The sequence below is a fragment of the Sus scrofa genome, chromosome 7, assembly GCF_000003025.6.
Source record: "Sus scrofa isolate TJ Tabasco breed Duroc chromosome 7, Sscrofa11.1, whole genome shotgun sequence".
Taxonomy (NCBI): domain Eukaryota; kingdom Metazoa; phylum Chordata; class Mammalia; order Artiodactyla; family Suidae; genus Sus; species Sus scrofa.
In genome coordinates, this window is record NC_010449.5 from 22,744,518 (window position 1) to 22,768,288 (window position 23,771).

General features: G+C 49.9%; 1 protein-coding gene across 1 annotated transcript; it reads right to left on the reverse strand.

The window, feature by feature from the left end:
- On the reverse strand, positions 13,277 to 23,145 carry TRIM26 (tripartite motif containing 26). Its single transcript, NM_001123209.1, is given in 8 exon segments — positions 13,277 to 13,668; positions 13,671 to 13,976; positions 14,929 to 14,961; positions 15,198 to 15,313; positions 16,067 to 16,089; positions 20,969 to 21,199; positions 22,434 to 22,529; positions 22,708 to 23,145. Coding segments are annotated over 8 exon segments (1,635 nt in total).

A 23,771-nucleotide genomic window follows, 5' to 3' on the forward strand; every position in this document is an offset into this window, starting at 1 on the left:
TAGTTAGTCCTCAGTGCCTCAGTAGGGTGAACTTTCAACCACGCTCAGACAGATCATAAAGGGACTTTGTTTTATTTCCTCTGCCCTCACTAGTGTTTTAGACAGACAAGGCTTTTTGGTTGAGCATGAAATAGAAAAACAAATGAACGACTTACGCTGTGTTTCCAAGTCTCTAGTACTTCTCATTTTAGGGTAGTCCAGGGAACACAGCGGTGTGGAGATGCACATTTGGAGGCGCTGGGCCAAAGTTAAATTGCTTTGCATCAATACAAGAGAATTTAGGAGTTCCTGCTGCGGCACAGTGGGTTGATGATCTGGTGTTGCTGAAACCAAAACACCTCTGATTCAAACCCTGCCTAAATCCAGACTGGGAATTGAACCCACAGTTTTTTTGTTTTGTTTTGTTTTGTTTTTAATTAGAATCACTCATCTGGTGTCTGGACTTACTGAGGCTCAGGGTCTTTGTGTCTCAGTGCAGAAGGAATTCAGCGCGAGACAAAGTGATGGGCAAGAAATAGAGTTATTAGGATAGGATGCTTGTGAGGGCTACAAGTGGACAGGCCAGGAGTCTCTGCCCCTAGGCTTTGGGGGGCTCCAATTTTATAATCTAAGGAAAGTGGGGAGTGGGAAAAGACCTTCTTCCTCATCCTTCAAGTAGACCTCAGGCTTATATCACTAGCTCCTCCTTCGTATTGGGTCAGAGAGTATTTGACCCTATGACGTCAAACTAGGACTGTCATGGTGCTTATTCAAATCAGCAGAAGGGTGGTAACATATGCTAAAATATGTTGAATCATCTCGGATTTCTGTATAATAAGGTTTTCCTACGTTGGAATATCATCTTTCCCTTAAATTCCTGTCCTAGGTCCTAAGGATGGTTACCTTCCTGAACTTGAATACAGGCCTCATTTTATCTTTCACTTGATGGCTGGAGGCATAACTCATGCTTTTGTTTATAGGTTCATAGTTAAGCATCCCGCTTTGTTCCATGATGTTCTGATGGCTTTCTTGAGTGATTATTAATATATAGTGGCCTCCCAAGTTCCCTAAGTTTCCCTCTCTGTCTATGGTCCCCTACTGGGACTTCTACAACTACCTGTGTAATTATTTTACTCTATCCCTATCACTGCTGTAGCTGCAGCTGTGGTGTAGATTGCAGCTCTGGCTCTGGAGTCAATCTCTGGCCCATGTGCGGAGGGAGAAGCTGAAAAGAAAAGAATTTAGAAGCCTCAGGGCTCAGAAGTAGCTATGACCCAAGGATAAGGACTGGGAGCTGCCGGGAGGAAAAGAATCCATTTGGTGGTCCCACTGGAGAGTCTGAGAATATCTGTGTTGCGGAGTTTGTGATGTCAAACCTTCCTGTATCTCCTCTATAGGATCCTTGGCACAATCTTGGATGAATTCAGGGCTTCTGTGAGCACGGCTGTTTTCTGGGAACATGAGAGTGTTGAGTTCTGTCCACTCCTGGGCAGGAGGCAAAACGAGATCCCAGAAAAGTGCTGCCAGGCTGCTGAATTCCCTATGCTCGAGGTGCCTCAGAGAACCAGAGGGGCGAGTGTAAGGAACCAGGTAGGGGCTGTGGCGAGAACTTCTTCAAAGCCCAGGAAGGGCGGTGATGACAGCAGGCTGGTTGGGATGGGAACTGAAGACACGGCCATGCGTTCATTGTTTCTGGTCCACTTGCATTGTTCTGCGTGTGGGGCCCAATTTTTGACCTACAGGTAGGCTTGTTGGCTTTATTCATATCCTGTATTTCCTTCTTATTTTAATTCTTTTCTTTTTGGGGGCTTCCAGTAGAGTTAACTCAATCATATTCCTCCAGTCGAGGTACGTAATCACCACCACGCAAGGTCTTCTCATTTTATTTCTATTTTCTCCTTTATCTCCAATTCTCATTCCCATTGTCTTCACCCCCGAAGGCAGCTACTTTCTAATGCTTTTCATGGGTCCTTGGCTACAGAGAGATCCTGAATATAAATGGTACAGTATTAGATCTTTCTTTTTTTCTTTCCTTTTTTTTTTTTTTTTTTTTTAGCATATGTATGTTCCCAGGCTAGGGGTTGAATCAGAGCTACAGCTGCTGGTCTACACCACAACCACAGCAACATAGGATCTGAGCCACGTCTGCAACCTACACCACAGCTCATGGTAACACTGGATCCTTAACCCACTGATCGAGGCCAGGGACCAAACCCATGTCCTCATGGATAGTAGTCGGGTTCGTTAACCACTGAGCCACGATGGGAACTCCAGATCTTTCTTACTTTTTAAACCGAGTACTGTGATTTTAATATCTAGTCACGTTGCTATTTATGCGTCTAGTTTATGGCTTCTAATTGCTGAATAGTACTCCATAGTACACACCGCCGCATTTTATAGCACTTTCTTTGCGCGAAGGGCTTCTAGGTTACCTCCATCTGCCTAGGACAATAAGCAACGCTGTGATGAACCGCCTAATACTCCTCCCCATGTAAGAACCTGTCTAAGATACAGCCCAGGAAAGGATGGCTGGTATTTGCACACTCAATTTCTGGAAGTACCCACCAAATTGCCCCCCAGAATCCATTTACACTTCTGCCAGAGGGGTTCTGAGATGCTTGCTCCCTACCCCCACACCAACAATGGGTACTATCAAATTTGCTAATTTCTGAAAGTCTGATGATGTAAAGTGATCTCTCACTGTTGTTTTATTTTTATCCTTTCTTGACTACCAGTGAGGTTGCATAGCTCTTCTGGAATTTTCTTTTACTTTTTTCAGCCTTCCTTCTTTCTTTCGCTGAATCTGGTAGTTTCTTGCATTTTCTAGATATTAATCTCCTATTCATTTTACACTAAAAAATATGACTCATTTATTAAGTATGATAAGTTAATATACTCATTAACTTTTCATTAGATTAAAATCTTGAATTCTTGTAATAAATTCCATCAATTTTCACTTTATGATTTTTTTTTTTTTTTTTTTTTTTGTCTTTTTAGGGCCCCACCTACTGCATGTGGAGGCTCCCAGGCTAGGGGTCGAATCAGAGCTGTAGGTGCTGGCCTACGCCATGGCCACAGCAACACCAGATCCAAGTTGCGTCTGGCACCTAGATACAGCTCATGGCAATACCACCAGATCCTTAACCCACTGATCCAGGCCAGGGATCAAACCTGTGTCCTCATGGATGCTAGTCAGATTCATTTCTGCTGAGCCATGACAAGAACTCTGAAACATTCTTTTTTAAATTATAATTTTTGTAGTCGTTTATTGCTTGTGTAGAGGAACAATACTGATTTTTATAAGTTAATCTTTTTTCAGTAATTTTGCTTTTTTTTTTTTTTTTTTTGGTCTTTTTGCTATTTCTTGGGCCGCTCCTGTGGCATATGGAGGTTCCCAGGCTAGGGGTCCAATCGGAGCTGTAGCTGCCGGCCTACGCCAGAGCCACAGCAACGCGGGATCTGAGCCGCGTCTGCAACCTACACCACATCTCACCGCAACGCCGTATCCTTAACCCACTGAGAAAGGGCAAAGACCGAACCCGCAACCTCATGGTTCCTAGTCGGATTCGTTAACCACTGTGCCACGACGGGAACTCCACCACATTCTTATTAATTCTAATAGTTTGTTGATTTGTAAGTTGCCTATGTAAAACATGGTTATTTCATCATTTGAAAATAACAGTTTTGACTCTTTTCTTCTACTCCATGTAACTCTTACTACTTTTCCTCATCCTGTTCCTTGGGCCAAGACCTCCAACTCTGTGTTGAACAGCAGCAGTTCAGAGGGCATCCTTAGTCTGTTACTAACATGAAAAAAGTTCACTAAGATTTCTTGATTAAGTATATTGACTATTGTGGATTTGGAGGAGAGAGGCAGAGAGGGTATATCAAGTTAAAGAGTGTTTTTCTATTCCTAGTCTTTTTAGAATTTTTCAAATAATACCTAAGTTTTAAGCTTTATCAAATACTCGTCTTCAGGTTTTGAGATAGTCATTGTGGTTTTTCTCCACGGATGTGGTCAGCCCATTGTCGGATCTGCTGATAAACAATTATTACCTTTCTGAGATAAACTCTACATGACGACAAAGTTTATTTCTTACAGTTCAAGGCTGGAGTTTTGCATAATTATATATAGATTCTTTCTTGGCCATTGTCTACCTCAGTGATTTTTTTTAATAAATAACTTTACAATCTTATATATGCACCAGCAACATTTGAAAGTTTCAGCTTCTCTACATCCTTTTTGACTCTTGATATGGTCAGTCTTTTTTTTTTTTTTTTTTTTTTTTTTTGGTCTTTTAAGGCTGCACCAGCAACATGTGGAGGTTCCCAGCTAAGGGTCGAATGAGAGCTGCAGCTGCCAGCCTACACCACAGCCACACAACACAGGATCCAAGACCTATCTTCTACCTACATCACAGCTTACAGCAACACCAGATCCTTAATGCAATGAGCAAAGCCAGGGCTTGAACCTGCGTCCTCATGGATCCTAGTTGGGTTTGTTTTCACTAAGCCACAACAGGAAACTCCTCCTCAGTGCTTCTTGAACTTTGGGGTTTAAAGTCATCTGAGAGTCTTGTTGAAATGCAGATTCTGATTCAGAAGGTAAAGGGAGGTACCTAAGAGTTTGTGTTTCTTTTTTTTTTAATCTTTTATTTTATATATATTTTTTCTACTGTATAGCATGGTGACCCAGTTACGCTTACATGTATACATTCCTTTTTCTCACATTACATGTCCCATCATAAATGACTTGACAGAGTTCCCAGTGCTGCACGGCAGGATCCCACTGCTAATCCATCCCGAAGGCAACATTCTGCGTCTATTTACCCCAAGCTCCCAGTCCTCCCAGTCCCTCCCTCTCCCCCTTGGCAACCACAAGCCTATTCTCCAAGTCCATGAGTTTCTTTTCTGTGGAAAGTTTCCTTTGTGCCATATATTATATTCCAGATATAAGTGATATCACATGGTATTTGTCTTTCTCTTTCTGACTTACCTCACTCAGGATGAGAGTCTCTAGTTCTATTTATGTTGCTGCAAATGGCATTATTTTGCTCTTTTTATGGCTGAGTAGTATTCCACTGTGTATCTATACCACATCTTCCTAATCCAATCATCCATCAGTGGACATTTGGGTTGATTCCATGTCTTGGCTATTGCGAATAGTGCTGCAATGAATATGTGGGTGCATGTGTCTTTTTAAGGAGAGTTTTGTCCAGATATATGCCCAAGAGTGGGATTGCTGGGTCATGTGGTAGTTCTATGTATAGTTTTCTAAAGTACCTCCATACTGTTCTCCATAGTGGTTGTACCAGCTTACATTCCCACCAAAAGTGCAGGAGGGTTCCCTTTTCTCCATACCCACCCCACATTTGTTATTTGTTGACTTATTAATGATGGCCATTCCGACTGGTGTGAGGTGGTATCTCATTGTAGTTTTGATTTGCCTTTCTCTAATAATCAGTGATATTGAGCATTGTTTCAAGGGCTTGTTGGCCATCTGTATATCTTCCTTGGAGAAATGTCTACTCAGGTCCTTTGCCCATTTTTCATTTGGGTTGTTGGCTTTTTTTCTGTTGAGTTGTATAAGTTGTTTGTATATTTTAGAGATTAGGCCCTTGTCAGGTGCATCATTTGAAACTATTTTCTCCCATTCTGTAAGCTGTCTTTTTCTTTTCTTTTTGGTTTCCTTTGCTGCACAAAAGCTTGTCATTTTGACTGGGTCCCATTGGTTTATTTTTGCTTTTGTTTCTGTTGCTTTGGGAGAGAGTTTGCATTTTTTACAAGCTCTGGGGACAGTGGTGCTGCTGACCTTGGACCACACTGCGTAAGGCTCTATTGCGGATCCCAACGTAGCTCTGTAAACTCCAAATTCCAGAGAAAGGCTTGTGATTAGCTCAGTACTGATTTTTGTGCCAGACTGAAGCCAGTGTGTCTGGATGACCCTTGATAACATATCTATCTCAGGCCAATCGTTGTGGCCAAGGTACCTGGTACAGGTCATAGCCCTTTGGCTTGGTTATTAAGGGTTCAAACTCTGGCTCTGCCAGAAGCAAGTTACTTCATGCCTCTGAATCTGCCTCCTCCTGTGAAAACGAGACGTAACAAAATACCTTTTCTACTGGATTATCAAGCTTAAATGAATTAACACCTGTGATGTGGTTCTGGAATCCAGTTCCAATGTGGGGCGGTAGCAGGGGGAAGGGACTATTTCTCCACATCACTGCAGCTCTCTGGATACCAGCCGGGTGTCCTACCATCAATGTTCTGACACTACCTGCCTGCAGAGCACATTCCAGGGATTCAGTCCCACAAGACCATTGTCCACTTCGGGGGCCAGCCGCAAGTCCAGGCTGTTACCTGTACTTCTGACCCACTAACTATGAGTCTGAGGTTTCCATGACCCTATCCTTGGGTTCAGTTAACTTTCTAGAGTGGCTCGCAGAGCTCAGAAAATCTGCTGACTCACTAGACTACTGATTTATTACAGTGGATTTTAAAGGCCACAAATCAATAGCCAGATAAAGAGATACACAGGGTGAGGTCTCAAACCAAGAAGCTCCCGTTCTCCTGGTGCATGGGGCCTGGAGCATTAGCACAGGGAAGTGTCCTGGTTCCCCAACCTGGAAGCTCTAGAAACTCCTTCCCTTTTGGGTTTTTATGGAAGCTTCATCACACAAGCGTGACTGATTAACTCATTGGCCAGTGGTGATTGATTCAACCTCTAGCCTCTTCCCAGAAATGAGGGGATGGAGACTGAGAGTTCCAACCCTCTTTTTTTCTGGTTGTTTTCCCTGGCAACCAGCACCCATCCTCAGGTGACTTCCAAAAGTCACCTCATTAACATAAGCTCAGTTGTTTTTCATAACAAGCCACCCTGGAGTTCCCATTGCGGCTCAGCGGTAAGGAAACCAACTAGTAACCATGAGGATGCACGTTTGATCCCTTGCCTCCCTCAGTGGGTTAAGGATCTGGGGTTGCTGTGAGCTGTGGTGTGGGTCACAGACGCAGCTCATATCTGGCATTGCTGTGGCTGTGGTGTAGACCAGCAGCTACAGCTCCGATTCAACCCCTAACCTGGGAACCTCCATATGTCACAGGTGAGGCCCTAAAAATAAATAAATAAACAAACAAACAAACAAATAAATAACAAGCTACTCATTTCACCTTTATGAATCTGAAGAATTTTTAGGAAAGGAGGACAACATATCACATAGCATAACAAGAGATGTTCCCACTGCTTTTATCCTTCAGGAAATTCCAAAGGTATAGGGAATTGTTGAACCAGAAATTATGCACAAAAGTCAAATATATATGAGAAATATATCTCAATGACCAAACATCTACTTCTTACAAATCACAATATCACAAATGTGATGGGCCTGTTACAGTGCTTGGCATTTAGTAAGCAGTTAATGTTGAAGATGGTGTTGGGGCAGATTCCCTTAGAATGAGCTCCTGGAGGGAAGCTCAGTGAATGATGTCTCAGATGACAAGTCCAAGTCAGAATCATACTGGTGTAAGCATCTTAAATGGGCACCAAAAAGAATGTATTTAGAAGTAAGAAAACCCTGGGAGTTCCCGTCGTGGCGCAGTGGTTAACGAATCCAACTAGGAACCATGAGGTTGCGGGTTCGGCCCCTGCCCTTGCTCAGTGGGTTAAGGATCCAGCGTTGCCGTGAGCTGTGATGTAGGTGCAGACGCGGCTCGGATCCTGCGTTGCTGTGGCTCTGGTGTAGGCCGGTGGCTACAGCTCCGATTGGACCCCTAGCCTGGGAACCTCCATATGCCACAGGAGCGGCCCAAGAAATGGCAAAAAGACCAAAAAAAAAAAAAAGTAAGAAAACCCTCACTTATCTATTCTTTTTCTCATATGTGATGGAGAAACCTGGGGCAAAGTTGAAAACCTGGGATAAGTCCAGTCAAGCACTCTAGGGCAAACATGACGGAGGTGGCAGAACCAGAATCTCAGATACTCAGAACCACAGGTGAAGGAAGAAGTGGAGCCAGGAGCGGCCTCTGGTCACAGCCTCTCTAGGGCTGGATGTGCCCTGACTTCAAAAAAAGTGTAGCTTCATTGCCTGGATGTCGGAGTAGGGAATTAAAAAAAAGAAAGAAAGAAAGAAGGAGTTCCCATCATGGCACAGGGGAAACGAATCCGACTAAGAACCATGAGGTTGCGGGTTCCATCCCTGGCCTCACTCAGTGGGTTAAGAATCAAGACATTGCCATGAACTGTGGTGTAGGTGGCAGACGTGGCTCTCAGATCTGATGTTGCTGTGTTGTAGGCTGGCAGTTGCAGCTCCAATTGGACCCCTAGTCTGGGAACCTCCACATACTGCAGATGCGGCTCTAAAAAAGCAAAAACAAGAAAGGAGGGAAGGAAGGAAGGAAGGAAGGAAGGAAGGAAGGAAGGAAATATATTCTAATTCACGGAAGAACAAAAACCTAAACTAATGAGAATTGCTGTGTAGATTATCTTTAATTTGGGACTAGGGGGCTATCACCAGTGAAGAGTATCTTGGTAAATTCTCTCCCTCCCATCCCCATTAGAAAGAAGACTTAAGAGCTAATTATCCTCATCATGACAATAAAGCCATTACCATCCCCTCACAGCAGTCTCTTTGTATAGGGATTCTGAGACTGAGTGAGTGGCCCAAAGAACCAAGCAGAAATAACAATGAATGCACAAGTCAAGGTGCCCACCCTGCAGATGTAAAGGCCTGCTATTCCGGTCTTGGCTCAGTCAATGACTTTGACCTTTGGAAAATCACCCCCATTTGCGTGCTGCTTCTACCCCCTGAGCATCAGCTTGTTCCTCATAGAAAAGGGGACCAACTTTGGGTACTTCCTTCTAGTCTCTTGGGAAAGCAATGACCTCATACCTTTGGGCTCAGGGAAAACCATGAGCTCTAGAAACAGGAAGACCCTGATTCATATCCTGACTCACATGTTAGTTGTGTGATCTTTGGGAGGTTTACTTAATCTCCTTGAGCTTCCAGATTCCTGGTTTGAAAACTGGGGACAAGAACCCATCTTAGGATACTGTTATCAAAAATAAATAAGGGCGTTCCTGCCATGGTGCAGTGGCATAATTCGTTTCTGCCAGGCACGCTGTGAGTCAAGTGGTCAGTCTGAATTTTTTTTTTCAGTTTCACAAGAAAACAGACCAGTACACTGACATGCTCAAGGAATTTTGTTTTTACTCTTTAAATCCTGAGTGGCTGTGACAGTCCAGGCTGTGGTGGCTGGAATGGGACACCTCCTCTGCTCTAGACTCAGGACTCAGATCCTAGCCTGGGAACTTCCATATGCTGCAGGTGCAGCCATAAAAAGACAAAGAAAAGGAAAAAAAGGTAGTTCCCTGGTGGCCTAGCAGTTAAGGATTAAACATTGTCACTGCTGTGGTGCCAGTTCAATTCCTGGCCCTGGGAATTTCCACATGCCATGGGTGTGGCCAAAACTCCAAGAAAACCCAAAGCAAACAAACCAAAAAACACATGAAAAAATGACCCCTTTCCACAAGGGAAGATACTACCTGGAGAAGTGCCACCCTAAGAACGTCAATTACAGAACAGTCTGAAGGAGACTAAAAATCAGTATTTTTCGGAGTTCCTGTCATGGCTCAGTGGTAACGAATCCAACTAGTACCCATGAGGACGTGAGTTCGATCCCTGGCTTTGCTCAGTGGGTTAAAGATCCGGCATTGCCATGAGCTGTGGTGTAGGTTGCAGACGCGGCTTGGATCCTGCGTTGCTGTGGCTCTGGCATAGGCCAGCATCTACAGCTCTGATTCGACCCCTAGCCTGGGAACCTCCATATGCCGAGGGTGTGGCCCTAGAAAGAAAAAAAAAAGAAAAGAAAAGTAATTTAGCACAAATCTCTGCTGAGAGAGCTCCTAACATTTCCCTCCCAGGAAGAGGGCAGTCAATCCAGCAGGAAAGGGGCGGAGGCAGGAGGCAGCCATAAGCAGAGACAGATAAACATGTGAGAAGCTTAAGGAAGCACTAATTCCATAGGACAACAATAACCGTGACTAAGTGGATGCATACTAAAGTGTGTATGAGATTGTTTTTCAGACATCAAAACTTGGAGGAAAACCAGTACAGGAAGTAAGAGTAATCATAGTTTGGCCTCATGACCAGCTGTAACTCCCTTGGACACAGACATGATAATGAACATAGTCAGCAATCAGCCAACCGATGTCAGGTGTCTACCTTGAAGGGAGGGAAAGGATGGGACGTGCGGGTGAGCGTGGCAGGTGTGCGGGTGAGCCTGGTGGGTGGTATGGGGAGGAACAGAGCTCATCTTCCTTCTCCACAGTGGAAAATTAGAGGACCATGCCCCAAACTCATGTTATTTACAAAAAATGAAGGTGAACACCAAAATAAAAAGAACGAACGGGGACATGAGGGAGCGGAACGAGGCAGGGTTCTGTTCTCTCTGCAGTGATAAGCATTATAGATCTGCTTGACCATATGGGCAGGTGCAGTTCATAAAAAACAACTTAAAATGTGAATATAAAAAGTTTCAAATTTCAAAGAATCTGTTGAATAAATCTAGCTGTCAACTTTCTGTACTAAGATGGCATCACACTTTTTTTTTTTTTTTCCCTTCTTTTCAGCCACACTTGTGGCATACGGAAGTTCCTGGGCCAGGGATGGCGTCTAAGCTGCAGCTGTGACCTCCACCACAGCTGTAGCAATTGCTGGATCCTTAACCCACTGCACCAGACTGGGGACTGAACCTGTGCCTTAGTAGTGACTCGAGCCACTGCAGAGACAATACCAGATCCTTAACCCACTGCCCCACAGCAGATACTCCCATCATATGCGTTTATTATCACACATTTTATTCTTTTACAAGGGTTTCTACAGTTTTAGAAGTATGACACTCATAAAACTCATTAAAGCAACAATGACCTGAATGCATTAATACTTGTTCAAATGGAAATGTTCCCTATTTAATAACTATTAGCTTTTAATTATACAATAATCACCTTAGAAAGTTTCAGAAATCTTTCGCTGTTATATAAAAACTCTTTCCCAAAAAAAGGGTAAAAGGCATTTTGGGAATTATGAAATTATTTTGTGAAGGATTAGTAGTGTATAATTCTAGGAGATGGTTCCTATCAATCAACAAAATACATTTAACATTTCAAAAATAAGCTAGTAATTATTGTCTCCCAAGATTCAAATATGAATGAAGAGACTTCATTATAATTAATAATGCATGTCTTATTTCTAAGAATTGACATATTTTGCATATATGTATTTAGAAAGATTTATTTTTTTAAAGGGAAAACATTAATGAGTCCACAAATGACAGTACAGGGAGGAAAAATGCTCTTTGCCATTAGTAAAATCTGTGACGTACTATTTGTAATCCTCTCTTTTCTACCTTTAAGACGGCAATTTAAAGAAAATCAAAAATAGACAAAAATGGTCAGAGAGCTGAATGTTAGGAGGCAGAACTGAGTCTCTGTAGGTTCTATTTCCTTGGGGCGCTGCTTATTTTCCAGGGAAGGACTGTGGGTGTGCCGGGCTGGAAAGGGGAGCCCCAGGCCCCACGGAGCCAGATCTCAGCACAGGTCACCGCTGCAGGAGAGGAGAGCAAGGTGGAACTTGGCGTTGTCTGGCCTGCGTCCCGTGGGGGCTCTTCTTTGGGGACTTCCAGAAATGACAGTATGTGTGCAAGCAGAAGACAGTAAGCAAAGCTCCAGTGCTCTAAAGGACCCCAAAGGAGGACAGCAGAAAAACCTGGGCTACCACCATCAATGGATCCTCTTTGACTGCAAAGGTCTGGTGATACGTGGGTTACAATAAAATATATGAATCCAGGCTGTTCATTCAACAAGTTTTTATTGAGCACCTACTCTGTGCCAAGCACTGCACCAGGTGCCATGGAGAATACAAGAGAAGTACAAGATATGGTTATCCGCCCTCAAAGAACTTACAAAACGAGAGGCAGAAGTCAGATGTACATGGGACTCAGGCAGCATGTGATGTGTACAAAGAGTGCAAGTTCAGACAATGCAGTGGCCAAGAGACCACTGAGATCCGCAGGGGCTGGGAACAGTCTCCGGGGGTGGGGGGCAAACACTGGCAGGGCGGGCATTGGCAGAGCGCCCGGAATGGGTATGGACAAAGGCTGCAAGGTAACTGCCTGGAGCAGGAGGTTGCGTTAAACTGTGTGCGCTAGGGGAGCCTGGACAGACTCTGGGACTTGGGTTGGGCCCATGGACAGTGACCAACACTTTGATCCCTCTTGATGGGAAGACCTGGTGGGTTGTTGGGGTTGCTGGCTGCCTTCCTCTCTTCAGCTGGCACAGCCCTGTCTTGCCCTCCCCAGCCCCTCTCCCGGGAAAATGGAACCTGGGCGTTGAGTGGGGCCAGTGCGGAAGCTTAATACCCTGCTGGTACCCTGATCAGGGCTAGCAAGGCAGGGGCGGTCTTGCCTGACTGGATATTCACCCTGGTGCTTTTTTATATAAACTAACCAACTATCGAATATTCTGGATTCTTTTAAAAACTTTCCTCAGGAGGACCAGCACAGAGAGATAATTTATTGATCACCGATCACAACTACCCTAACGCCACATGTATCCAGATCCTTCCTCTTAGACCACAGGTGGCTTCAGGGAGTCCCACCTCCTCGTGCCGGAAACCTCACATGCTCAGCTTGGGTCCCAGAGAAGCAGGGACTCCTCTCTGGACCTTCTGAGCAGATGCTTTCCACTGGCCCCAGGCACCTTAAACGGCCTGGGAAGTCTCAGTGGACTGCCACTCAGTTCATGTCCAACATTTCCATGTGCCTTTAACTCTGAGTCAGGGTGGCAGCAGGTGTGTTTAAAGGGCCAGGGAAGGCAGGTAAAGAAGCAGATTTGGGCAAAGGGAAGTCATGGGATTGGAGGACAGAAAAATGGCCTTGGGTGTACCAAGACCAAAGACCAGTTTGGTCTTTCCCAAGAACAGGGGGGCAAGAAAATGCTGCCTTGCCTCTGCTCGCCAAGGAGAGGCTGGGGCTGGGTTGAAGGCAGTGGGCAGGAGGGAGGAGCCCTCATGGACTTCAGGGTTGGAAGTCCGCACAGGAACCTCCGGAGGCAGGAGAAGAGGGCTGGACAGAGGGAATAGCACTGGGTGAGGTCCCAAGGGGGCTACAGCCACAAGGAGGGAGTGGCGGCCGACTGGGGGTTCCTCCCCTGCCTGCTCCAGGTGCTCCATTGGCCTCTCCTCCCCCGTCAGGGCCCAGAGACCTGAGGCATCGGTGGGGGTGGAGCCGGGAGCAGAGTCGGGGCTCAGGGTCTCAGCAGGAGGCGTGTTCCCGGCCACCTGAGCCACAGGAAGGGGAGCAGACGCCGGGTGAAGGTGGCCTTGAAGGTATAGATGAGTTCTTGCGACTCTGCGTTGGTGAAAGTCACGGTGCCCCCTTCGTAATCCAGGGCGATGCCCACCCTCCGGGGCCGCTGTGCCGGGAAGAGCTCGGCCTCGGGTCTGGTGTTGGCCCAGATGCCAGAGGAGGAGAGGCGCAGCGCCCACACGCCATCCTCTGGCCGCAGGGAGAGGTCCCCCTTCCTCTTCACCGAGTCTCTGGCCACCCCCACCATGCAGCTTTCCAGAACTTCCTCCTCCTCCTCCTCCTCCTCTTCCTCTTCATCCCCCAGCGATTCCTCGTCCTCATCCGTTCCCCATCGTCGTATCCGTCCCCGTAGCCGAATCCGGCCCCGTAGCCGGCCTCCTCTTCCTCCTCCTCCTCTTCCCCCTCTTCCTCCTCGTCCCCCTCCTCTTCATCCTCGGACCAGCCCTCCCGCTCCACCTCCACCTCCCAGTAGACCTTGCCCCACGTGAAGCCCTTACTGCCCAGCACCCCCGGCTCACATTCAAACTGCTGGGGGTGCAGGTAAGAGCTCTGGTACAGGCCGCTGTAGGTCACGCACTTCCAGTCCTCTGACAGCTGCAGGTACCCACTGGCCGACTGGGGGTCAAGGGTGACGCTCACTGTGGGGACAGGGAAGTAAGGATGGGTGTCACCAGTGAGCCGGAAGGGGACCCCCGTCTCTGTGGTGTCCACAGCAGGGCTCCCACGCTGCATGGTCCAAGGGGTGCACTCCACACCTGCGTCAGAGTGAACGGGCCCCTCAGGGGGACAAGGTGCCTGCCTGGCGGCAGGGGCAGAGGGAGCACGGCTGCGGGGCCTGGGGCAGGGAGGCCTCTGCTCCAATACAGGAGCCACGGGACGGGGCAGAGAGGGAACTCAGTCCCAGGGAAAAGGGCTGGAGGTCTTCGGAGCGCTGGGACGCAGGTTTGATCCCCGGCCCCGCACAGTGGGTTAAGGATCCGGCGTTGCGGCAGCTGTGGCTGAGTTCACAATTGCAGCTGGGACCTGATCCCTGGCCCCGGAACTCCATATGCTGCTGGGCGGCCAAAAAAGAAAAAAAAAAAAGGACCTCTGGGGACAAAATAACCAAAAACGGGGTGGGAAGGGTCAGACTATCAAAAGGAGGCCGCTACCGCAGACCAGAGAGAGCAGACTGGTCAGAAAGTCCAAGGTGGGCCTCAGAGGCGCAGCAGGGAAATTGTATCAAAGAGGACAGGCTTCGGAGTTCCCGTCGTGGCTCAGTGGTTAACGAATCTGACTAGGAACCATGAGATTGCGGTTCGATACCTGGCCTTGCTCAGTGGGTTAAGGATCCGGCATTGCCATGAGCTGTGGTGTACGTCGCAGACAGAGATCGGATCCTGTGTTGCTGTGGCTCTGGTGTAGGCTGGCGGCTACAGCTCCAATTAGACCCCTAGCCTGGGAACCTCCATATGCTGCTCCGGAGCGGCCCAAGAAATGGCAAAAAGACAAAAAAAAAAAAAGAGGACAGGCTTCCTGGGGGCAGCAAGCCTCGGTGGGGGGAGCATCGCTTCTGTGAGGCAAGTCTGGGGACACCCTTCGGATACTCACCTGTCTTATATTCTAAGTCTCTCAGCAGCTTCCCTGGGGAGAAAGGAAGGACAGCAATGACCCCCAAGCCCAGCAAATTTCTGAACCCGTTTCTTATTCAGACGGTATTCATTTCGTGACAAGGACCCATCCCCACGAACTCAAGAAAAAACAGCTAGGGGACCTCAGAGAAGTGAGGTCAGGGAATCAGACAGTAAGGAGGCAGGTCCCTCTTCCTGAAGCGGCACCCCATCTCCCGCCCTCCTGGCCAACGCCCTCCCAACCCCTACCTTGGAATTCTCGCAGGCCTCGCTGCAGAGACAGGAGTTTATCTGAGAATTCTCCTGTCCTCTTTTTAACCACCCGAGCAATGGGTTTCCCAATCCAGAACTTCTTCCGTGGATATCTGAGAAGATGCCACATAGATATAACCTGTTGGCGCTTTTTACATTTCTTTCAACTCTCACAACAATTATGACAATTATGAACAGGGAGGAAAAGGTATGACTTTTTTTCTTTTTTTTCTTTTTAGGGCCACACCTGCAACATATGGAGGTTCCCAGGCTAGGGGTCGAAGTGGAGCTGTAGCCACCAGCCTACGCCACAGCTACAGCACCGCCAGATCTAAGCTGCGACTGTGACCTATACCGCAGCTCACAGCAACGCTGGATCCTTAACCCACTGAGTGAGACCAGGGATTGAACCCGCATCCTCATGGATACTAGTCAGGTTCGTTACCAGTGAGCCACAACAGGAGCTTCCAGAAAGCTATGATCATAACAGTTAACAGAAAGAAAACAGAGACTCAGAGACACTCTGAACTGCCCAAGGCCGACCAGGACTTAGGACCAGCAGACTCAACATCCAGAGCGCTTTTGTCTACCAAGGTATGTTCTCACACCACCCTGTCCCGGCTCAGGCAAGAATAGTGGGCCCAGGAGCTGGGGTCAGGCAAAGAACGGGCTCCGGTGGAGAGCAGGTCTCCAGTTGTCAAGGATGTGCTCTTGCTTCCCAGGAGGGAAGGTCATGAACCTGGGGATGCGGATACCTCTGGCCCCACGTCACATGCCATTAATTCAGATGGACTGTAGTCAAGAAACAGGGGAGGAGACAGAGGGACAGGAGAACGAAGTGCACCACGGAAAGGAAGTTCTTTTACCTGGTTAAGAAGTCTCTGGTATCCTGGAAGGGAAGAAAGCACAAGCATCAAAGGGAATCCGAGACTTCATTCATATGCACCAACACTATCAGGGAAGGGGAAGCAGCGATGAGGAAAACAAATGCAGTTTTTCCTTATGACGCTGACATTCTAGTGACAGCAATGGATAAAACAAGAAAACAAAATAATCATGACAGAGCAAAAGGGGGGTGGGAGAGGCAGGGGATGACGACAGGGCCAACTTCTCTGAGAGAATGACACTTGCACCGAGATTTAAAGGAGAAGCCGCTGGCTGGGTGAAGAACGGGAGGAAGGCAAGGTGGAAAAGCAGGCAGGGGCCAAATCATGCAGGGCTGGGTGGGCATAGCTCGGAGGTCAAATTCTGTCCCATGTTTGGTAGAAAGCCACCAAAGGGTTTCAAAGTTGGGGAATGATATATGTGATCTGTTTTATGTGTGGCTGAGACGGCAAAGTATCCCCCAGGATCCATTTTCCCCTTCTTCCTTTTTGGCATATGGAATATGGAATTCCCTATGGCATATGGAATTCCCGGGCCAGAGATCAGTTCCAAGCCAAAGCTGCGACTGCAAGGCTGCATCCTTAACCTACTGTGCCAGGCTGTGGACCGAACCTGTGTCCCAGTGCTCCACAAACATCACTGATCTGTTGCGCCACAGTGGGAACTCCTCCCTTTCTTCCATTTTTGGGGGTCTTTTTAGGGCCATATCCACGGCATATGGAAGTTCCCAGGCTAGGGATCGAATTGGAGCTGCAGCTACAGCAACCTGGAATCTGAGCCAAGTCGGCGACCTACACCACAGCTCAGAGCAACGCCAGATCCTTAACCCACTGAGTGAGGCCAGGGATGGAACCTGCGCCACGATGGGAACTCCCCCTTTCTTCCTTTTAATGGCAGAACCTGTGGAGTAACAGCTGGGCAGAGGGCCACCCAGCAAAAGACTACATTTCCCAGATTCTCTTGTAACCAGGTCTGGTCCTGTGACTAAGCTCCAGCCAATGTAACATGAAAGGAAGGAATGACTATGAGGTCACATCCTTTGAAAAAAGAAACTGCTTTCTACTTCCTCTTTTCCCTTGGCTCAGTCCTGGATACAGTGGTGGGGAGCTCAACCGTGATGACACAGTTGGGGACAACATCCCCTGGGGTTAGGGAAACAACCAGGTGGAAGTAACCGGCTCTCTGGATGACCTCATGGACAGCTGCCCTGCCGGCTCTAGACCCCTCAGGTCCCAGCTGCTGTTACTGGGAGAGAAAGAACTTGTTTGATACAGAAGCGAGCCCAAATCCTAGGTAATAGACTAAAGGAGGCAATGCCAACACGGGGGCGGGGGGGGGCAGTCTGGAGGCTTGAGACAATGATGGCCTTGACTGGCGCGGTACAGGGAAGTCAAGGAAGCAGCACACTCCGGTGTGTTTGAGACAGACTCGGCTGGGCATTCTGATGAAGGACAGTCAAGGACAGCCCATGGTTTGAGCAGCAGGGAGGATGGTGGGATCTGGGTGACAGGACAAGGAGGCACAGGGAGCAGGTTTTTGGGAGATGCTCGATAGCTCCCTTTTGTGAGTCTAAGCCTCCATAAGAGTCTATATTAATTTCTGCCTTCCTCTCACTCATCCCACAAATATTAATTGCTTCCCGTGTGTCAGGCATACTCTAGAAGCCTAGAATAAGGGCAGTGAAAAACAAGAAAAAGACACAAATCCTTAGCAAGGGGAGCAGAGAATAAACAGTCAACATAACAAATGCATTATATTATGCCATTAAGGGATGAGTGCTGTAGGAAGAAGGTAGTGGGGGGTGGGTACTGGGTGAAGAGGGTAGGGGTGGTGTGGCCCCTTTGAGAGAGTGAGATTGGGGAAACAAATGGAATCATCAAATTGTGGCGATGTGTCAGCAAGTCTCAGGAAGAAGGCGGGGCTCTGCTCCGGGGGAGGCCATCCCCGCCCCCACCATGAAGCAACTGCCCAGAGACTGGTCGTGAGTTGCTGGCAAATCCGTCTAATCTGTCCCTCAAAACAAGTACGTCCAGGCCAGCTTCAGAGGACACAGTGTCAAATCTTGGGACGGCGTATGCCAACAACTCTGCTGAGACAGGTGGCATAAAAGCACGAACAAATGGGCAGTGGGTGGGGGTGGCTAGGAAGCCCAGAGGGCATATCACATGATGCAGGAGTTGCTAGAACAGAGAGGGAATGAATGAGAGGGTTGAGCCGCCCAGAGAGGGAGGGACCTGGAGCACCAGTGCACCGGTGCACTGGTGCACCAGTGCAGGAACCCTTCTCCTAAAGGCGCAGAAGGGAGCCTGGGGAGTCCCAGGCGACCTGCAGCCACACACACAGGAGAGAGAAGCAACCTGCCCAAAGGCTCCCAGAGGGCCTCGCACCCCTGAGACTCTGGGGCTGTGGGGAGAGGCAGTCAGAGCAGAGCGGCTGGGGCAGGAATCACAGCAAGGCTGGGTATGAACTGAGAGGCACTCTCGAAGATTCTTCCATGGTGTGAATGACCGACACTGAACAGGCAGAGGTGTGACCTGCCACCCGACCCTGCAAGGCCTGCGTGGGGCTGAACCCCAGGGGGCTCCAGAGGGGCTCTCCTATCCCCTAGTTCCCGCTAACATCTTCCTAATGTTCCTGGTCCAGAAATCTTTCCTTTTCTATCATCTTTGTCAAAAGGCCTCTGTTTTTCTCTTGTCCTGCTGCTCCTCCCTCTCGCCTGTATTTCTCTACCAGACTTTTGGATCAGGGCCCCTATCTTACCAGGGCCTCGTTTTTACTGTTCACTGACGGTCAAACAATCTCTGGGAAATTTTTTTTTTTTTCTTTTTAGGTCCACAGCCTCAGCATAAATAAATTCCCAGGCTAGGGGCCGAATCGGAGCTATAGCTGCCGGCCTACACCACAGCCACAGCAACGCCAGATCCAAGCAGTGTCTGCGACCTACACCACAGCTCACAGCAACACCGGATTCTTAAGCCACTGAGCAAGGCCAGGGATCGAACCCACATCCTCATGGATACTAGTCGGGTTTGTTACCACTGAGCCACGATGGGAACTCCATCTCTGGGAAAATCTTCACAACAATTCAGGAGTTAGCTGCCCAGTTCCCTTGCAGCAGAAAACAGAGGCAAAACCCAGCAGCAGCACCATTTCCTGTACTGGCTCTAAGCAGATACCCACTTCCTCTCCCTCACAGCCCCAGCCACGCCTCCAGTCTGAGTGGTCTCGGGGGCACTGAAGGCCAGGCCTCTGCTGGCCCACAGAGCTCTTCTGGGTGGACTGGGGCGAGACTCCCCTCTGGGCAGACACAACTGGATCCTGGCCCCACAGCACCCCAGCTGTGTCCCCCTCTGTTCCATCAACAAGTGCAGAGTCACATGGTGGTGGGGGCGGGTGTGGGGGTAGGAAAAGGGTTCACATCCCTGAAGGGGAAGGAGGGGGTGGGAGGAGGAGGCAGCAAGTGACCCAGTCAGAGTCTGAGAGAGAAATTCGAGGGAACAGAACAACATTGGGAGGAAAGGAGGGAGCCAGAGAGCCCTTCTGGACAAAGTGAGAGAAACGATGAGCCAGAGCCAGGAGGCCAGGGAGTCAGGACACCTGGGCTGGAGCTCTGACTCCTGATTTGCCCCACAGCCCAGGACAAACCCTTTCACCTTCCAAGCCTCAGGGAACTTCTGCAGCAGGAGCCGGACCAGAGTTCTCTGTCCCTGCCAGTCGAAGGATGGGTCGGAATCCACACGATGGAGAGGCAGGCAGAGGCTACCTGTGTGGCGCATGTACCTGGGGACTCGCCATCTCTCCCCGGTGTCCTGCTATCGACCTGCCCTGCCACTGGCCAGGGACAGCACTTCCCTGGAGGAGATCCAGGGCTGCACTGTGGCTGACAGTCAGGCCCAGCCCCCTGCAACCACGCAGGTGGAGAAGTTCATCGCTCAGTTTTCCTCCGGGCCGGCGGGGAGCGGAAAGATGGAGCATGTCCCCCTCCCAGGGCTGCTGAGCCCTGTCCAAGGCAGCACGACTCCTCTGGGAGGCTCCGAGAGAAAGGAGCTGTGGTGTCATTTCAACTTGGCAACCCGTCCTCCAGTCAATGACCCTCCCTTTCTCAGCATCAAAGCCGCCTCCTCCAGGAAGTGTTCCAGAGGCACCCTGTCTGCTCTCCTCCTTATTCTCCCAGGGAAAAGCTCGGTTACCAGCTGCCCAGTTCCTCCTGACCCTCTAGGTCCTTGAGAGAAGCTGCTGTTCAGCTGTTCCTCAGCCAGCCCCGCCCCCAGAGGCTTCTTCACCTCCAGAGCCAAAAAACGCTTCCCCTGGACCAGTGTCTGCCAGGGACTTGTTAGAAGACAGGCTCGTGATGGCAGAGATGGAGGTGGAGGACAGAAAAGAAGATACGAACAGCCTTCCCTTCCGTTTCTACACCACTTCTCAATACATTTTTTCTTTTTCTTATTTAGGGCTGTACCTGCGGCATATGAAAGTTCCTGGGCTAGGGGTTGAATTGGAGCCATATCTGTGACCTACACCGCAGCTCAAGACAATACCGAATCCTTAACCCACTGAGCGAGGCCAGGGATTGAACCCACATCCTCATGGACACTATGTCAGGTGCTTAAGCCCCTGAGCCACAGTGGGACCTCCACTTTTCAATATTTTAAATACTTTCCTGTAGAAATTGTACTTTTTGGAGTGATGCATGCCGGTTATCTCACTGTGTGCTCATGCAACCCTTGCAGTAAGTGGTGGGGACAAGGATTATCATCTCCATGCTCCAGATGAGAAAACTGAGGCCCCGCGAGGAAGTGACTCTCCAAGGTCCCGAAAGTGAGTGGCAGGACCAAGACCTGCCTCCTGGTCTCACGGCTCCCTGCCCCAGGGCGGTCTCTCACCTGCATGAGCTCTGCAGCCGGCTGCTGCGCCTTGCCCTCCAGCTCAGAGATGACCTGCGCCAGCCGGGCAAGCTCCCCGACGCCCCTGGTCTTGTACTTCTCCCTGCCCTCTGTGACCTCCTGCTCCAGCTTCGCCAGCTGGTCCAGCAGGTGCTGCTCCCGCTCCCACAGGAACTGGTGGCCCTGTTCAAATGCAGCCAGGATGCGCTGCCTCTGGTCCTGGAGCTTCTTCTGCAGGGGTGGGAAGGGGGAAGAAGGGGGTGACGCCTCCGCTCCGGGGTGGAAGATCCCTACAGGATCTGGTGTTAGGGGTGCACAGGCCAGCTCTTTGCCCTGAGCTATACCCCCATTAGGGCTGGAAGGGGCTTTAAAGCCCTCCTGCGACAACCTCCTTTCTGTAAAGAAGATACGGTCGGTCAGTCAGTTCCCTCAGGCACCATGGGACTAGAATCCTGACTTTTCCTGCCGTTATTTATAAACCGGGATGCTCTGGGGTCCTCTGAGGAACTCTGTGAGCCAACGCAGTTTTCCCTCCTTGATGCCAAGTGCTGTGTGTCACCTCTTCCAGGAAGGTTTCCTTGATTAATTTCACCCAAGCCTGACTGATCCTCTCTTCAGCACCCATTTCCATTGTGTATAAAATATCTCTGCCATGTTGGACTATATCCTGTTCCCTGTACAATATCTATACTCAGAGACCGTGTCCTTTCTTGACTCTGGAGCTCCCTGCCAAGTCCGGGCTGGGAGCTGGTCGGTGTCCTCACACACTGAGGGCCTGGAGGCCCTCCTAGGGCTTGGCCGTCTCCCAGGGCCTAACTGCTCACTGCCAGGACTGGGCCCAATATCCTTCCACCCTCCAATGCCCACTTCCCCAACAGGCTTTCCCCCCAAAAACTGCAGTGCTCTTATCAGTTCTTCCCCTCCTGATCCCCTCTATTCAGCACCCGCGTGCTGCCTCCGTTCCTAATGACCAAGCAGCAGGGGCGCAGGCTCACTAGACACAGCGCCCTCAGAGCTGGCTGGGCCTGCCTAGCCCACCCCTGCCAGTTCCTACCCTGGAGCCAGCCCCCTCCTTCCAACCTCTCTGGCTCCCCTCCACTCTCAGGAACCATGTCTTTCTCCCTCTCTTTGAAAGGAGGAACGAAGCCAGGCCTTCCTCAGTGCCCTACCCTCTAGCTCTGTGGGCAGACATGGCCCTGCAGCTGAGGTGAGTCGCAGAAGGAGAAGGGCCTTAGGTGACATCTGGGCAGTCCACTCACTTGCCGAAGGAGGGAGCGGGCCAAAGCCACAGAGCCCAGCCTGGCAGGGCTTGGGCCAAAACCTGGGTCTCCCAGCTGCCAGTCCAGTCAGGGCTCCCTCTCCCGGGGCGCTGGGTGCCCCCCAGCTGGGTCTCCACCAGCTCAGGAGCTCCTGCACCGCTCGGCCGAGCGCCTGCTTGGGGCTTGCCCTCAACAGCCTCACTTACCAGCTCAGCCAGGATATCAGCTTCTCCCTTGGCCTGAAAGCCCTGAATTTTGTCTCTGTCTCTCCTTAGGGTACTCAGGTGGTTCAGGATTTTCTCCTGCAGAAAGACAAGCAGTGGGGAAAGGTGGACTCTCTGGGCCAGGGAAGGAGGGAGGACTCGGGCCGAGTCCTCGGCCAGCGAGGAGCCTTCCAAGGGGTCAGAGCCGGGCCTCGCCTCCGGCTGGGTGCCAAGCGGAGCATCCCCCCGCGGGGGTGAGTGGGTGAGCGGGGCTTACCCTGTGGGGCTGGGCGGCCTTCTCCACCAGGACGGCCGTGTGGGGCCTGTGCTCCCGGGACTCGCGGCACATGACGCACAGCAGCTTGCCATCGTCCTCGCAGTAGTAGTGCAGTTTCTCCTGGTGTCGCTCGCACAGCCTTGTGTCCTGCTGCTCCCGGGCCACCTCCCCCGGCTGCCGGCCCGTGTCCACCTTCAGCCGCTCGATGTTCTCCACCAGGCTGGCCAGCTGCCACACAGGCCTGATATTCTCCTTTGTAAAAGGTTTCTTGCACAGGGGGCAGACGGGGCGGCCCCCCGAGACAGGGTGGATGTCGGTGGTACAGCTGCGGCAGAAGACGTGACCGCAGTCAATGGTCACCGGGTCCCGCAGGTAATCAAGGCAGATGGAGCAGGTCACCTCCTCTTCCAGGCTCCGCAGTGGCGCTGACGTGGCCATGGTGTCCTGAGCTCAGAGGGGTCCCTGTTCACTGGCGGGGACTTCTCCTCCTTGGAGACCAGACACGGAGTCAAGAGGACGCACAGCAGAGGGGGGAAGAACGTGGCAGCCTTGCACAAGGCTGCCGGCCCCAGTGATCAGTCACTCTACAGACACCTAGCAGCTTCTACAAGGCTCACAGAGGGCCAGAGCAAAAGGACCTATGGATCCTCAAGACCAACCCCTTCATTTAACGAATGAAGAACCTGAGGCCCAGAGAGGGGAGCTTGGTGGAAGGGAGAGCAGGGCCGCCACCGGCCCATGCCGTGCTGCTGGGAAAGCACCCCTAACTCAAGACCCTCTCCTTCCACCTGTTTGCAAATGGCTCTAAGGTACCAATTACGGTGGAGCAAGACACGAGATAACCACCTGCTGGAAAACTGTCATAGTATACAAATCTACAAGGTCTCCTACGTGCATGGTGCTGCCCCACTTGTGCAGTGCATGGACTGCGCAACTGTGCATGGGGAGCCCTGACAGAGTCAAGAGGCTCCTCTGCTTGCCCTCAAGATTTCAGGCCTCAAGGACTAAGCGCATTGAGGTTCTTTACCAAGACACAAGAAGCATCTAGAGTCGGAGTTCTGGTG